This window comes from Carassius gibelio, chromosome A2 (genome assembly GCF_023724105.1).
Source record: "Carassius gibelio isolate Cgi1373 ecotype wild population from Czech Republic chromosome A2, carGib1.2-hapl.c, whole genome shotgun sequence".
NCBI classification, from domain to species: Eukaryota; Metazoa; Chordata; class Actinopteri; order Cypriniformes; family Cyprinidae; genus Carassius; species Carassius gibelio.
In genome coordinates, this window is record NC_068372.1 from 27,997,713 (window position 1) to 28,014,694 (window position 16,982).

A 16,982-nucleotide genomic window follows, 5' to 3' on the forward strand; every position below is an offset into this window, starting at 1 on the left:
TTTATTCTTTGGGGTTTTCGATTTTCAAGTAAAACAAGCGCACGTACAGCGTCATTAAAGCTACTGTATTTTTTAAAGGACAACAAATGTTTGTCAGATTCATCAAACACTAACTCACACCATTTAGGTAAAGTACTTATTCAACTTGTTAGGATGTTATCATTTGTTACATAAAGAGCTTTTTATTAAAAAAAAAAAAAAAAAAAAAAAAAATAAATAAAAAAAAGCATTGCTAGTATCAAGTATCCAACACATTAATTAATGAGCGTGCATTGTCTCTTATTAGGGAACTATAAAATTTGTCGTAATAACTATTTTATCGTGGTTAAATAAATGTAATTAAATGAACACTGTTGTCTTTTATCATATTTCTAGAACATTCATTTTATAAAAAGCATAAGGCCACTCGAGTAGACCTATATGATTATAACACAGTTAAACCATTTAATATATTTCGTATTTGCCTCATTCAATTAGTTATGGCACGAATCGTATTTTTTCTTATTTATATATTCGATATATTTTGTCAGTCGAATTACCCCATAAAATAAAAAATTAGAGAGGATGAGTTTTAGGACCCTGCGACTCTTATGACAAGTGGGCGGAGTCACGGATGATTGACAGGATATTCTGGAGGCACGGCAGGCGAGTAATTTGGCAAACTGACCACAGCCACACCGTCAGAGTACAGACGGCGAATTTTAAACGAAATTTCGCCTTAAATCGTGTATTTCATCGTGTTTTGATGCCGAAATACTTGTCAGAAGGTACCATCCATGGACTTCCATCTCTGATGTTCGTGTTTGAGAGCTGATAATGATGAAGATGAAGCTGCGAGCGGCGGGAGGCGAAAATCGGCGATGCGACTTGAATTCCGTTAACGGATCCGATCGGGAGAGCGGCACCGGAGCGGCTCAGCTCGACAAGGAGACGGTGTTCGAGTGGTTCGGCTTACAGCTGAACCCGTCCGGACGCGTGGAGCTGCTTTGCGGTCTGCTGCATATGTGTCAGCCGCTGGAGCTACGCTTCCTCGGCGCCTGTCTGGAGGATTTGGCCCGGAGAGATTTCACCGTCCTGCGGGATTATGAGATCCGGGCCAACTGCCCCGCTGATCTGGAGGGGCTGGTGAACGTAAGCGACCCAGTTGTGCTGTCCAAACTGCTCGTGTATTTGTCTTTGCTCGGATCCAAGAGCAGCGAATGCGCCGGGATTCTCTTCAGGACGTTGAGTCGAATGGACGCCGGGATGTGTGGCGCTCTACCGGAGCAGGAGACCGTGGATCAACTGCGGCTGCTCTTCACGATGGGATCGTTACACCCGGCGTTCAGTTTCTATCAGCGGGAAGAGCTCCGAGCGCAGCTGGATCGACTCCAAAGATGGGTGTGTTATATTTATATCAAAATCACTGGCATTACACTAACAAATATGGCAGAAATACCACGGTAAGTGCATGTCAATCATATTCATATTGCCAAATTAACATCGCAATACAATAGTATCCTTGGGGGAATACCACCTTTACAAAAAAGTCATGGCAAAGTACAGTACCATGCAACATTGATGGTTTCAGGCCTTATGAAAATTAACCATGTTTTTACTATAGTAAAAGTGTAGTGGCCATGTTGTTGTTTTTTGGCAGATTGATTACTATTTGTATAACCAGTTTTCCTACAAATACTATGGTTAGTGAAGCAAAACCATTGTTAATTTGTGGTTACCATGGTTTAACTATAGTAACCATGTTTTTGTGGTTTTATTTGTGGTAAAACCATGGATAATTTTGTAAGGGAGGTGATAAAACCATGGTCTTTACATGGCACTCCAGTGTACTATAGTACATGTCCGAAAACATAGTAGTAGGCTAAAGTCAACTAAGAAAATTACCCCCCCCCCCCCCCCAAAAAAAAATAAATAAAAATAAATAAATAATAATGTACCATGGTATTTATATGGTACTCTAGGGATTATTATGGTTTTACTATGGCGTGTGGAAGTACTTTTAATGTGAGGACTTAAGTCACTAAAAAAATGACCAAAATCACCATGGTATTAACTTTTTTGTTTGGATATTTAATACATGGTATTCTTTGAAATTCCTGGAGTATCATATAAATACCATGGCAAACATTCAGCGAGAGTAGAAACCACATAGAGATTCAAAGTCACTAATAAAAAGTACAATAGTATTTGAACATGTAATGCAAATACTATGGTATATATCAAAATACCATGATGTTCAAACTGTGATCAGTGTTCAAATGCACCACCACTTAAACTGACATGAACTTGTAAATGAACGTGAATAACCTGTAGTCAAAAAAGGAATGTGTGCTGGATCCCTTTTGGGATTTTTATCATACTTTTTGAATCAGTCCTAAGGGATCCCAATTGGAATAAGAAACACATAAGATCCTACTGGATAAACTGAAATCCATACATTTATTATTTTTAAAGAGTCTCATTGGATATTGCTTAAGTTCATTAAATGTCATGTAATGAAATAATGGCATACTATTGGACAGTTATAAGAATCAAATGGCAGCAGCATAAGTTCCTGTAAGATTTTCTTCAGTCCATGGTATGTCCAAGAGGTGGATGTTCTTATCTTGTTAGTAATTGTTTGGAACTGAGTTCTTAAAATATCCTGTTTGGATTAGTTAAACTGGAAATTTGTTCTAGGATTGGTTCCGAAAAGTCCAATAGGATTAATTTCAGATTTTTATGTAAGTTATTTATTTTAAAAAATAGATTTTAGTAACACAGACCATACAAAAAAGTGCCATTGCATTTTTGTAATTGCATGCCTGGATATCCAATGTAAGTTATAGGTGCAAGCAAAGCTCTAAATAGGAAGATGTCATGTCAAATATCCAAACTCTTTAATCCAGTACAACCACATGATGGCACGTTTGGTTTTCTACATTCATCTGTGTCTTGTAGGCTTGTGGGTCATGTTATATGTGTCCAATGCTATCCTGCCAGATCTCTATGTAAATGACTTTATTCTGGGTTTTGTGATTTGTAAATGAGGCCTTTTTGTTTCATTAGACCAAATCAGGTCTCCAAAATGTCATTCCCTGTCTGTTTATGAATGTCTGTTGTTTGGTGCTGATGTCAAGTTGAGAGTGATATTAATGGTTTAAATTATGTACGCTGAGGCAATGTGCTCCATTGCTTTAAAACAAGTGGAAACGGGGGATACGTTTTTTCAGTCAAATTAATTATCATAATTTGAATGGCTTTGATTCGGTTTGATTGTTAGTGTCATGACTCAGATTTACTCCTTACATTGGAAACCCGTCCCTTAGGTGAATGTACAGTTTCTAGATCAGTTGTTCCCTTTCAAAAAACACTAATGAAAAGTCTTTCAGTGGCATTGTTTTGGCCATCCTGCTGTCTGTTAGACTGGTATTGGCCATTAAAAAAATCATATAAACCCATATATATTTTTAGCTTACTATTAATGTGCATTTATTATTATCCTTATCCGAGACTTGGATGATGAAAATTGAAGCGTTTACTCACCTTTTTAACAACTTCTTCTTTTTCTTTCGCCATCACAGAGCCAGTTTTCCAGGCCAGGGTTCCTCCATCCACACCAGGAGAATGACGTAGACTGGACTCTTTGCAGCAATCCCAATCCACACCTCAGCGGCACGTCACAGAGGGAAGGTAACTCACCTTCCCATGTAGAAAACCCTTTCAGAACATAGGAAAAAAGCTAGCTTTGCAGCACTGTAATGATAATATCCCTTGATGTTGCAGTGGTGCACATTGAGAAGATCATTCTGAAGGAGGTTTCTATGGGAGGAGACGGCAGGCAGTACAGTTTTGAGGTAAGTTCAAAAACCCCTCACAGACAGCCGAGTTTCAGTACTGACATTTCATCTAAAAGAAGATCAGAGAGCTCCAGGATTGTGGAAAAGGATTTAGAATGAAATGTAGCCAGTTATATGTCATGTGGGTAAGAAAGAGTCTCCTAAGAAAGCAAGATAAGAAAAGTTGAGGTACTCTACACAATTATGTCAAAATCAGAACTGGTCACTATTGCTAGCTTGACAGATGATAGGTCTGCACAGAATCTTTGTTTACAGATTTCCACAGAATTTGAATGACTATATTTGAATACTTTTGAATCAAAGGCTAATTTGCTTATTGCAGCTACCAATTAAAGTCATATTTAGCAATATTTAATAAATTTTCCCCACATAATATTACAAAATATGATGGATTTAATAATTCATAAAAATATTTAATTATATAGCTGTATTATACAGATATGTGAAGTGGGCTTGGATTACAACAGAAGAGATAAAATTCAACATCAAATCAAGATTCCCCATGGATAAAATCAAGCCCCACATAGCATTTTATTTTATTTTATCTCATTGAGTATTGTGTCCCTCTCTGAAGTGCGCAGTAGTTTGACTTTGAAACACTTTGTTTTAATTGTGGTAATGTGGCTGGTTAAAGGACATTAATGTCGTGTAGGTATGGTGTGAACAAATTCACAGTTAATGGCTTAGTAGAAGCTGTTGTTTCAGATTTGCATGCACGCTTTGCATTATTCATGGTGCTACAAAGGGCTAAAAATGAGTGCGCACTCAGTCTCTGTGGTTCCTGACTTGTCCTGAAGGCTGAGCTATGCTCTCGGCTGTGTACATGAGATTACAGTCTCTCTGGAACAAGTGAGGAAACATGCAACGCCTGAGCTGTAAACATCCGGTTGTGGATACAGAGCTGACAGCCTCACCAAAGAGGCATTGCTCGGCCCACAGCGAGTATGGACCAGTGCCAAAACAGACAGAGAGAGAGAAAGAGAGGCCTGACTGAGAGAAGTGCTTTTCTTTAACGTATTTTGTAATTTTCAGGGATGAAAATTACCCGGCAATACAGTTTTATAACAAAAGCTAGGTCATGGCAAGATAAACATCTTTTAAAATGCATTATAGTATACCGAGCCAAATATGAAACCGAGGAAAGCAAGCTGATTCTCATAATGTTTTGCAAGAAGCATGTATTGTTTAGGATGTACTCCAGTTGTCTGATGTCTTTGGCAAGTGACAAATGAATCATCCTGTCATTTGTAATTCACTATATATATATATATATATATATATATATATATATATATATATATATATATAATTTGTTGTAACTGATTGAATTGTGCATAATATGACCACCAACAGCCTGATAATAATAAATAGAATCAATGTTGTCAATGTCTGAATGTATATAGAACTTCCTTTTTTCTAAAAAGATGAAGGAAAATGTGACTTCTCACATTATGACTGCTAGGATGCTGGAAGCGCAGATGCTCTGAAATCAGGATGGCAATTAAATCCAGCATCTCGTCATACTGAGATGTCTGCCTTAATGTAATGGAGCAGGTGCGAGTGAAAATAGTCTTCGACAAGTACATTTATAAAACTTTACCTGACTGTTGGTTCAGCAAGATCCAACTATTTTAATACAGTATAAAAGTTCAGTGCAATTTTTTTTATATTTAAAAAAAACAAACAAAAAAAACAACAACAAATCTCTATAACAATATATTTTTATACTTTTATACTGTCTGTTGTGCTGTTAGTCAGTTTTCATGACCTAAAGGTTGTTTGGCTGCTGAAGTGGGAAGGACAACCGTGAGGACATGAGTCTTTCATTCTGATATTTAAGTTTAAATCCACCGTCAACATCAATGATACTTTTTTATATCTTCATTAACCACATGAATGGATGCTGCTTCACATTATTAGATATAAAATGTTCTCAGCTTGCATATAAAAAAATTAGATGCCGCAATTCGCACATTATTGTACATGGCACTACTCTGCCCAGTCCAATACATCCTCGTCAAAACAAGATTGAAAGAATGGAAGGAAAATGAATGCATTGTGTTCCCGGCCAAACTTGAGCCACTATCTTTTCTTTGTCCATCTTGATGTCTTGTTAGCCATCTTAATGTGAGTTGTCCCCAGGTGTCACTGAAAGTCAGATCCTCCACCCTTTCCCAGGCTTAACACTGAACCCTGACCACCTGTGTCTCGCCAAACCCTACGATTAAGACATCAGTATTCACTAGAGAAGCAGACGTAACTGCTTGCCAGCCCTTGTTAAGGCTGAAATATTTAATGGGCTACCCGGAGTGTTGAAAGAGCAATTGTGTGGAGTTACAGATAAACACTTCAACACTTTTTTTGTTGTCTGAGATGGATTAATTCAGGCAATTACAGGCATCAATGTTCTCAAAGGCTGTAATTTTATTTGGTTCTGCATTGTGTAATTCTACCAAAAACCGACTACAGTTTTGCTCTTCTGTAAAACCACAAGCAAGAAAATGGCATAAGAGCCATTATCACAGTGTGCAGTGAACAGAATGTGTTGGTTTTCTTGGCAAAAACATGCAAGCACTGTCACTGACAGCCAATTTAGTTTTGATTTAGTTTTAATTTTGAAAAGCCTGATGATTTTTGCTGTTTTTTTTTTTTTTTTAATTATAATTAGTCAGTATATTATTCAGTATGTGTTGTATCCCATGCCTTGTCTTATTAGTTTTTGTTAATAAAGATTATATAAATTAGTTTGTTAATGTACTGTTTATTGTTATTGTGCTATAATAATAATAATGAATCCATCTTTCAAGCATTCATTTTAGTCTTAGACAGTGAAAGGTGTCAAGATGTAAGCACAACAGGCAACTATCTTTTCTTGTAAAACATGACACCAAGATTGTGAATTCAAAGTGAAAGTGAAATCATTCTAATGTGCTGATTTGCTGCTCAACAAACACTCCTTTTTCTCAGGGTTCTTTGAACACATTTCAATATAAAATCTATACAAAATCAATAAATCTTTTTAATCTTTATAAAGGTTTTATCTAAATGTATTTTTATAAACATCTGTCACTTTTAATCAATTTAATGTGTTCCTGCTGAATTAAAGAGAACAATAGAGACTTTAATAAAAAGTTATAAATAAAAATGGTTATAAAATTATGATAGTTATGCATGTATTCTTTTCAGTTTAGCACTTTTTTTGTTTTGCTAAATCTTTGCATGAGCTGAAGTTGTGGTGAATTAATTTAAACTAAGTGTACTCTAGTGTTTGAAATGCTTATGCATAAAAAATAGTTCAGTGACCCAGTTTGGCGAAAACCTGATTCTGGGCATACGCCCAATTCTGATGTCATTGTCTTTATTTGTGCTGGTTTAAATATTTCAGGTATGCCTAGATTTCAATGGGAGATTCCATTGGATTATTTTATTTACCCAACACGTCGTAATCTTTTAAACTGAGCTAATAGTCTGAGACCTCAGATGTTCTTCTCTTGCTGTAATGTCATTTCTGGAACCCAAACTATTGGAATATTTGACTGAGGACATGCGAAGAAATCCATGTTAGGGGCCATTCACATATCGCGCCTAAAAACGCATGGAAAACGCTAGGCGCGCCGCTTTCTCCTTCTTTCCAAAGCGCTCGGGCAGTTGCACCCCTGAGGCGTCTGCCTTTGCTAAGCAACCATGATGTGCTCTCTCCCTGAAGACGGGGAAATTTCAGCAAAGGATAAATGAATTTGCAGCTCTAAAAATCGTTTGAAGTAGCTCTGCTATTAAATTTATTTCAAAATGACAATCTATGATCAGCTGTTCCTACATCTTGGCTGAGCTTTCAACGTTGTTAGAGGAAAGGATGAAGCTGATTGCTTAGTTCTTGTCACATGACCCGCGGTGCGCTTGCGGCTCTCTCAAAAGTTGAAATGTTTTTAACTCGATGCAGTGCGGACACGCATGGAAAAACGGGCGTGTCGCACCGCATCGCTTCCATTATGATAGCGCGATATGTGAACGGCCCCTTAAGGCATCTGTGGCAAAAGGACAAGCAAAATTATTTGTGTCTGAGTGAAATCTGATGAGCTGTGGGGAATCCAAGCAAAAGATCCATTATGCTCAGATCGATGAGCGCATTACTGGTCTGTTCTCATTGATTTTCTCTTCTTTTTCAGGTGAAATGGTCAGACTCTTCATCTACTCTTGTCACCAAAAGTCATCGTGAGTTGGAGGATTTTCTATTAAAGGTGAGCAGAGAGATGAAGGTCTCTGGTGTGTTATTTGTGTATGTTCACGTGTCACATGGGTCTGTAGCCCATGCCAGTGTGCCCACCAGTTGGGCAAGATGCAACCTAGGCAGACCAGTGAGGGACATTATCCATCTGTTTCTATTTCTATTTTCCCTCTCTGGCTGTGTTGGTAATGTAATACTAGGATTCTGAATACTAAACTGTATATACTTATCTTTTATTTTCATAAAATGTTTATACTATTACAGTATTTATAAATATTTAAAATAGGCTTTTATGTTAATTTTCAGTATTCATTTAAATTTTAGTTTTATTTTATTATGTGCTTCGCACATAAATTTGTTGTTATTTGTATTTCAGGTTTAGTCATTTTAGTACTTAAGCTTATTGCATTTCAGTTATTAGCCAAGGCAACATGAATACATGGATATTAGAATAAAAAGAGTTTTACATTTTTTAGCATTATTTCGATTAACATTTTAAAATTTATACACCTTTTATAAAAGTTTTGTTTTATATAAAGCATTATGGAATACTAGATCTCTGAGAATAGTGTGGAAAACAGTATGTATTATGCAAAATGTTTCAGTATGGCAGACTGTCACATGATCTTAGCATGTTTATTTCAGTGAGGGCCGCCCCTGTTATTATTTTGGAAATACCTGTAGTTATTTCTTTTTTTGTTTAAAATTTAGTTTAAAAATGACATTAATGAACCAATAAAGCATTTTCTTTCATAACAAACATTCATTACACTGGAAATGGAAGGCCAAGTTTGGTGCATTGCATTTTGGGATTCAGTTTTCCACCGTGTGGTTTGGTTGTGCCCTGCACATTTTTTCTAATATAGCCATTTGGATCATCTGAGTATTCTGTCCATACAGATAATTCTCATACTATTCATATTTCTGCAGATTTAGTATGGTAGTGTGCCATTCCAAACGGTCTTTTCACTTTCTTTCAGATTAGTATGCCTTAGAGGCATTTTTATCACCAGAACATATGCTGTATTGAATTTAACTTGCAAAGTGAGGTAAAACAATCCCTCTGTCTCTTCTAGCTTCCTAACGAGCAGAGTCCTGATGGCTTTGAGAAGGGCATCCTCAGATTACTCAGTCGTGAAGATCAATGTGAATCCAGAGAACTGGAGAGAAACCTCAGGTACATCTCATCTCACTCATAACTAGTGTTGAGAAATATTACATGTAAAAGTAATCTTGCATAATTGTGTTACAAATGATATCCTTACTTTTGCATTCCTTTTTCTCAGCTTTAAGTCACTTAGGTTCTGTATTTTCCAGAATGCATTGTTGTGTTTGGCTTGCATGTGTATTTGTGCAATTTAATGCTGTATTTGCTGCCATTATAATCACATTATAGTCTTTGCTTGCAACCGTGTCATGGGATAAATGCAGGTGTGCTGGAAGCATACATTTCAGTACAATTCCTAAATCTGAATCTGAAAGGCTCTTTGCTAAACCAAAAATAACATTGAGCCATGACCATAACTATCATACTTTAAAATAATACTATATACAAGTACATATGTTTTATTATTTTGCATGAGGTGGAGATAGAGAAGATTACAACTGTTAACCTAAACCTATTCAGAAAATATATGTGGTCACAGATTTAAAAAATAAAACATCAGTGACTGTGTTTCAGTACCTTTAACTTCTCTCGCTCTATCTCTTGTTCCTTTGCAGGGAGAAGTTCCTGTCTTTATCCCAGGATGTCCTTCAGAGATGTGACATTACCAGGTTCTTCCTGTCTGATGCGTCTGTACTGCCATGCAGCCACTGTGAGCGTCCTTCAGACTGGCCAATCAGAAAACCATTATCAGTTAAAATATCAGCATATTAATAGACCAAGCAAGATTCCTCTGTGTGATCCTTGTCCATCTGCTCGTCTCTGCAGGTACCAGTGTGCCCGGAGCCAGAATCCATCAGCATGGACGCGGTTTCTCTGAGGACTGCTCGGAGACGTCCAGTCTGGAGGAGGGTGAGAGAGATACAGACCTGTCAGATCTGCTCTAGAAACACGTGCCAGCATGCATACAAGTGCTAATGCAGTACTGATGATATAGTCTCATCTGTGCCTTTTGCTCTTTTACAGATGTGGAGGCGTACAGCATCAGAGCTGCTGGGCTGAGGTAGACCTTCACTGAACAAAGATCATATTTTTATTCAGCAAGAATGCATTCAAATGATCAAAAGTGACAGTAAAGACATTTATAATGTTATAAAGGGGTTCTATTTGAAATAAATGCTGTTCTTTTCAACTTTCTAGCCCTCAAAGAATAGGGAGCCCATATGAACAGCGTGTTCAGGATTTTAATAATGCCTAAAACATCCAAAGCAGTTTGACCAATAACATGCAGGTATTGTACATAATCGACCAATCACGGGGCTGCACGTGAGAAGGTGAGATCTACAGGGAATGATCAAAGTGATGCAAACATGCGCACGTGTTCGTTCGTTTGAGTTGAAGCCTCGTGGTGCGAGAGCAATTCGAAAGCATAAGGAGCCATCTGCTCTGCTCTCCATAGCTCTCATGAATGTCACACAACGATCGACCTGCACAGTGCAAACAGCCTAAACCTGGATATTTTAGGCAATATTAAAATCCTGGCAGGGACGTGTCCTGTATGAATGGCGCATATGGCTACCCTATCAAAGAATCCTGAGAAAAAAGCATTACAGAAAAATATTAAGCTAAGATATTTCATTATTTAATGCAGTGGTATTCGTTAAGTGTGCTTTAATTGTCCAAATACTTGAGGCTGCTGTATGTGATGAATATCAGCTCTGTTCTTTAAGGATCAGTAGAGTAAACCATGTTTACAGCCGTCTCCTGTCACATAATCTGTCTTCTTCTCCCTGTAGTAGTCAGCGCTCTGAATGCCAGAGGAGAGGAAACTGTGAGCAGAACGGAGAGAGAGTTTGGAAGAAAGAAACTGAATTGGAACAGGTGAGGCTGTGAAATTGTTTCTCGCTCTTTGGTATTCTTGTAATGGCATACGACGGATAGTGCTTCTGCAGTATGAAAACTGTGCAGTGTGCATTTTTTAATGCACACTCTCTGTAAAGAAAGAAATACTGTATAACAATTGCTTGAACATCCTTTACTTTGAGTTAGTAATGAACCAGGAAGTAATTCCCCATCAAATTCTTGTTTCACTGTTGGATTGTACGGTCAAAAGTTCTGAGGTTTTTATACAGAATTGGATTAAAAGTGTATTAATCATTTTTATTTTTTTAAAGTAGGACATAATGAACCATTTTGACCTAATGAACCAATTTGACAACACTGTAGTGTACTACTCTATTGTGTGAACTATTTTCCATACTATAAAAAAAAATCCAGTACAGTTAGTCATTGTTTTGAGGCAAGTTAGACAAATTGGCATTCTGTCTCCCTGCAGAGCTGCACAAATGACAGAAGAACTTCCATGGCTGGACAGAAGAACAAAGCAAAATCAGCTGCAAAAAGGTACACAAACACCTGCTGCTATGTTTATTTTGCCTCTAAATGAGTGCAGCATGAAATGCTGACCTGGTTTTTGTGTACGAACTGAGACAATATTTTAAAATGCAATGATGCATGCATATACTCACTGATGCGTTGGGAAGGGCTTATGGTTCACAGCTGCTGTACTGCTGTTCTATGTTTTCAGGGAGAGAGGCAGGCGAGTTATAGGTGTCAAGACTTCTAATGGAATCCAGAAACCTTCTGCAGCACTAATAATCAACCAGGGAGCTTGCAAAGGTCTTTGTCCCATGGCTAAAAAACAACAAAGCAATCATGTTTTATATCTGCGCATCTCCAAATAAAATGTCCATGCATTTATGACTCCCTTACAGTAAACTATAGCCATGTTTTCTTCTGTTCTTTGGTTTCTAGACACAGGAAGGGACCGGTATGGGGACACGTCATCGGAGAGCTCGAACTCCGTGCCATCCAGCCCTGTTCACCAGAAGAGCCTGGAGGACCAAGGTGTGTTATCCAGAAAGTGAAATTTAATAAGAAAATTTTAAAAACCCAATTTACTCACACTCATGTTGTTCCAAACCCATAAAACTATTTTCTGTGAAAGTCACAAGAGGATGTTTAGCAGAATGACAAACTCAGTCACACTGTACTTATATGCCTACACAGAATATTGCATTTAAATGCAAGAAGAAAAGTCATATCAGGTCGTATTTAATAGTTTAATCTCTTAATTTTTTAATTATCAATAAAAATAAAAAATTTGAAAGGGCTAACAGCAGAGTTTTATAGCTATTTAAAGTGACTCAAGTACTGCACCAGTGTTATTTTAGAGTTCATATATATATATATATATATATATATATATATATATATATATATATATATATATATATATTGCATTTTTTATTAGCTTTTATATTTCCAGTTTAAATGGTAATTTTAGTTTTAGTGATTTTGTCTTTTATTATTTTTTTTTTTACATTTCAGTTTTAGAGTTTGTGTAAATATTGTAATATATATATATATATATATATATATATATATATATATATATATTACAAATATTGTAAATATATACATTACGTTATATGAAAATTTCAAAAATTATGTTTGGTATAGTACAGAAGTTTACTGAGCTTTGATGACAATCACTTTTGAGGGTCCACTTCCCCAGTAGTTAAACACCTTTATGATTTATGAGATGAAATCTACATGTGTAATGTTTGTCTCTTCAGAAACCGAGAGTCAGTCTGATAACTCAGCCCAGGAACCAGCTGAAAAGACTCACCTAGTCAAAGGCGTTGGCGGGAAAGCAGTTGCCATGGTGAATCCATTAGTTGCAGAGCCCAAGAATGTTCAGGAGCCGACTTCAGTGGTGGAGCTGGCACTGACCGCATGCCTCCCTTACACCCTTCAGTACAACACCAGCACCCAGAGGGACGCCGGGCAGGGTAAGATAACCATCACCATCCCACTGGGCCAAGACCCGGGAGCATCATCGGCCAGCTCTCACCCACAGCAGCAGCCACCGCTGGGAGCGTTTAGTGTCCTCTCACCCAGCCAGTGTCCTCTGCAGCCCGCCAACACCACCACAGCCAACAATCCCGTCAAGACAAACATGAAGGCCTCTGTTACGCCTTCCAACTCGAGTTCCTGCAGCAGCCAAGTACCGGGACCTTGCCCCACAACTGTACCCACACACACCCCAGGACCGGGGCCCCTACCGGCCCCCTCGGTCACACACAGCACCGCTCAGAGCGATTCCTTGTCCTACATCAACAGCTCCAGCCTGCCAGTTACGCCACAGGCCAGTGGGATGCAGCAGCAGGGGGGCTGCAACTCCTGCGGCTGCCGTGGAACCTGCGGGGGCAACAGCACCCACCAGACACCCAGCTACTTCCTGCCGCCCCAACCTGCCCATCAGATGTTCGGGCCACCACCCCAATTCTTCCATCTCCCTCCGTCTCTATGCAACAGTTTCCCTGCCCAGGGTCACCAGAATAACGGGACGCCTCTGCCCTTCTACGCCCACACTGGTCCTCCTGCGGCGTTCCTGCACGCTCACTCGGATCACATGCTGGCGTCACAGGCGGGATACAGCCTGCCTCAGATGCCCCCCTTCCGTCGCTTTTACCCACCTGTTTTTCCACAGGTTGGAATGATGTCTAGCGGAACCAACATGAAGAAGACCAACAACGTGTCCTGCTATAACTGCGGCAAGAGCGGACATTACGCTCAAGACTGCAAGCAACCGTCCATCGACGCCGGGCTGACAGGTATGAAGATGCCAGAAACGCTCTACAAGTATGCAAACACAGATGTGATTTATTTCAGATGTGAAAATTTTTTGCACATGCCCTGATTGGGTATTTAAACATTTTTGAATCGTAATAATAAATTGCATTTAGTAATTTAGCTGGTACTTACAAAAGAGGAGACAAAAACAATGTGTATACACGCACACCAATATTTAGTTACACATTCCCATTCATCTCATTGTATCTTTTAGAATGTTTATTTTAAAGAAGACTTTAGTTATTTAGCTGATACATACTAAGAAAGCAATGTATATACTATCTGTCCATCTCTCTCTCTGTATACATGTACACAGTAGTAGCAATATTGAAAAAAAGTGAAATATAACTTTTTATTAGTTTGTCAATAATAATAAAAAAAATGTAATTTTTGTAAATAGGGCTACATTATTTTCTTTGTAATGTTATATACCAAAAAGAAATTGCTTTGCAGGAGCATGATGAAAGGAGGAACGTTAGTATAAAAAAACTACAGTAACCTATTTATCTATGAAACATAACTATATCATAAAACTACATATCTGGCCATTTAACATTAACGTGACTCACCTTATGTCGCTTTTAAACACACTTGGCTTTTTCATCCGTTGAACAAGATTGAAGGAACAGAGAATGGTGATTAACGGTGGGTGAACCTTATAATACATCATATAAAAATACCATAACATTATATAGAAGTTATTTGGTTATTTCGGAAGAAAAAACAAACCGAAATTCAAACCGTTGTTACTCAAATTATGTTCCTAATGCATTTGAATCTCCCGCGCACGTTTGTTTGCTTATGCGCGCGCTTGACACCAAACGCATTGATTTTTGCGTCAGTCGTAAATGCAGTTGATCGTAATGAATGAGTGCAGGAGACTTTATTTTTATTAATTTTTATTTTTTTGGTGGGGAAAAATATATTTTTGTAACGTAAGTCTTCTTGTTCTGCTGTGGCCGTTTTAAAAAAAAACCTCAAGGGGGCAACAGAGTGCTTTGAACGTGCGTAGCTTGAAGTATTTGTGAGACATACTTGTTTTCCAGCTTTATTCTTTAGCTCCATAATGCTTTTAGCACTCATATAAATCTTTCTGTAAGTTTCCTTTACCTGTCTGTATGTTTCAGGTGGTTTCCGGCTGAAGTACGTTGCCCCAAACTCTTCAGAAGCACTAGATAAAACCGATTGACCGCAAACAGGGGACCAAAGCCCGGGCAGCCAGTGATTCCAGAGACCCTTGAGATAGAGTTCTGTTCTGTTGTTTGTGAGAGCATCCTTATCCAGAGAGCAAAAAAAAAGAGCCAATGCAAATGACACTGACTGCAAGATGAGTTGCTTAAAATGGGTTCTCTTAGGAATCAAATTACCTTAATGTTCTAGTTTAAATAGGATGGATTGCAAGATGATTTTTGTTTTAGGTTCAGAATAGTTTATTATTGTCAGAAGGATTTTATATGAGCTGAGGTTCTCATTCGCAGCGTCTGGCGAAGTTAATGAGAAAATTAAACTTGAGTCCTTTAGTGCAGTATTTGTTTTCTGACACGGGTGAATCTTTATAGGCTTTTATACATGCTACAGGAGAAAATTACAAGAAAAGTACTTTAAAAAATGGAATACTTTGGAAATTTTTGTTATTAAAGATATGTTTGTTCTCTTGCTGATTGCGGTTTATAATGATGCTCTAGCAGCATTATACACCACTGGTTTGGTCTGTTCTCATTCTGAACGTGATGCACTACAACTGTTGTTCTCCGAAAAATGTGAGTCAGGTGTTTAAAATGCACTGAAAGAGCCAGATCTGCAGTCCTGCCTCTCATTTACACGCTCTGACCACTAGAGAGCAAAAACAAAGCGTGTTCATAAAGCAGACTCTGTGCTTTAAGTGTCGAGTCAGACGAAATCCTTCAGACATGCTCATCCTACGCCTAAAGCACTGTTAGAGGAAATGCAAAATGTCACTTTTGACTCCAGAGTTTCGTTAACATAGGACCACTTTGAGCAGCATAATATCTTATGTTAAATATTTTCTTAAGAATTGTCAAAGAACCAGAGGGCGAACGTTTGTGCCTATTGCCATGCAAGCAGCTGGAAGTATATTGAAAATAATTTCAAAAGTCTTAACTCTGTGTTGAAGTACATATTTAAAATTTCAAAGTTGTATTTCTGAAATCTTATTGCGATTTTTGCCAAAGCAGACTTTTTTTTTATATATATATAAATAAATATAAGATTTGGCATGTTTGTATTTAGAAAATACATTTTATTTTGATATTTTCAGGAGATTTTGATGAAGGGCTCAAGGCCTTTCAAGCTTGTCCAGGTGTTTTAGCACATTTATGGTTAGTAACATGCGGTGGACTAGACAAGTTGCTTTCCACAACAGTGTGTTGCAGGTTTTTAAATGTGCTTTCGTTCAGTTTGGTAAATCGTTACTAATCTGTAAATAGACTCTAAAGGGAGTTAACTACTCAAGGTTGAAACCTGTCGACTGTATTCATTACACTTTTTATAGATTTATGAAGCTGTACTGTATGAACGAGGTTTGATTTCTGCCTCCGAGTTTACGTTTACTGTATTTCATATGTAAATGTTGATTAATCTGTACTGAGAGGTCAAATTAATCTGATCAAATTTGCTTTTTTGGCCAAATTGATCATTTCTGTCAAGATATTAGCAATAAATATAAAAACCCATTCTGTGGTGTTGTCTTTGATTTGACTGTAACTATTGACTTGGAGAAAGAATGAAAAATACTACAAACTGTTTGGTTCCCAAACACAACATTCTTCAAAGTATCATCTTTTGTTTTAAATAGAAAAAAAGAATCATATACAGGTTTGGAACAATTTTCAGTTTTGAGTGAACTATCCCTTTAAAATATAAAAAAAGGTTTGTATTTTAAGATAACTCTGGATGCAACTGTCCAAATTAAACATACTGAGGTCACATGACAGCAAAGCAGCTGTTTGAAACATTCACTGCATAAATGTTCACAACAATCTTAAAATAAAACCGTGAGCAATATACTAACACCACAAGCTAAACACAGCCATTCATAACATTGCATTGTATTATCAAGAAAACTGCAAAAACAACAACAAAAAAAAATTCATTA

General features: G+C 37.6%; 1 protein-coding gene across 1 annotated transcript; it reads left to right on the top strand.

Annotated features, from left to right (window-relative positions):
* Positions 1 to 602: 602 nt before the first annotated feature.
* Positions 603 to 16,560, top strand: LOC127936089 (zinc finger CCHC domain-containing protein 2). Its single transcript, XM_052534169.1, has 14 exons — positions 603 to 1,380; positions 3,564 to 3,672; positions 3,766 to 3,836; positions 8,006 to 8,077; positions 9,141 to 9,241; positions 9,787 to 9,881; positions 9,998 to 10,081; positions 10,196 to 10,232; positions 10,966 to 11,050; positions 11,505 to 11,572; positions 11,757 to 11,848; positions 11,984 to 12,076; positions 12,808 to 13,848; positions 14,995 to 16,560. Exons 1-14 carry the CDS (start codon positions 817 to 819, stop codon positions 15,054 to 15,056), a joined length of 2,574 nt encoding a protein of 857 aa, XP_052390129.1. The 5' UTR covers positions 603 to 816; the 3' UTR covers positions 15,057 to 16,560.
* The last annotated feature ends 422 nt before the right edge of the window (positions 16,561 to 16,982 follow it).

What these genes read in the sequence shown, in the direction of transcription:
- LOC127936089 (XM_052534169.1), top strand. Translation starts at nt 817, where the DNA reads ATGATGAAGATGAAGCTGCGAGCGGCGGGAGGCGAAAATCGGCGATGC. An exon ending in GCAGGCAGTACAGTTTTGAG is followed by an intron (nt 3,837 to 8,005) that starts GTAAGTTCAAAA and finishes CTTCTTTTTCAG; the next exon opens with GTGAAATGGTCAGACTCTTC. An exon ending in GCAAAATCAGCTGCAAAAAG is followed by an intron (nt 11,573 to 11,756) that starts GTACACAAACAC and finishes CTATGTTTTCAG; the next exon opens with GGAGAGAGGCAGGCGAGTTA.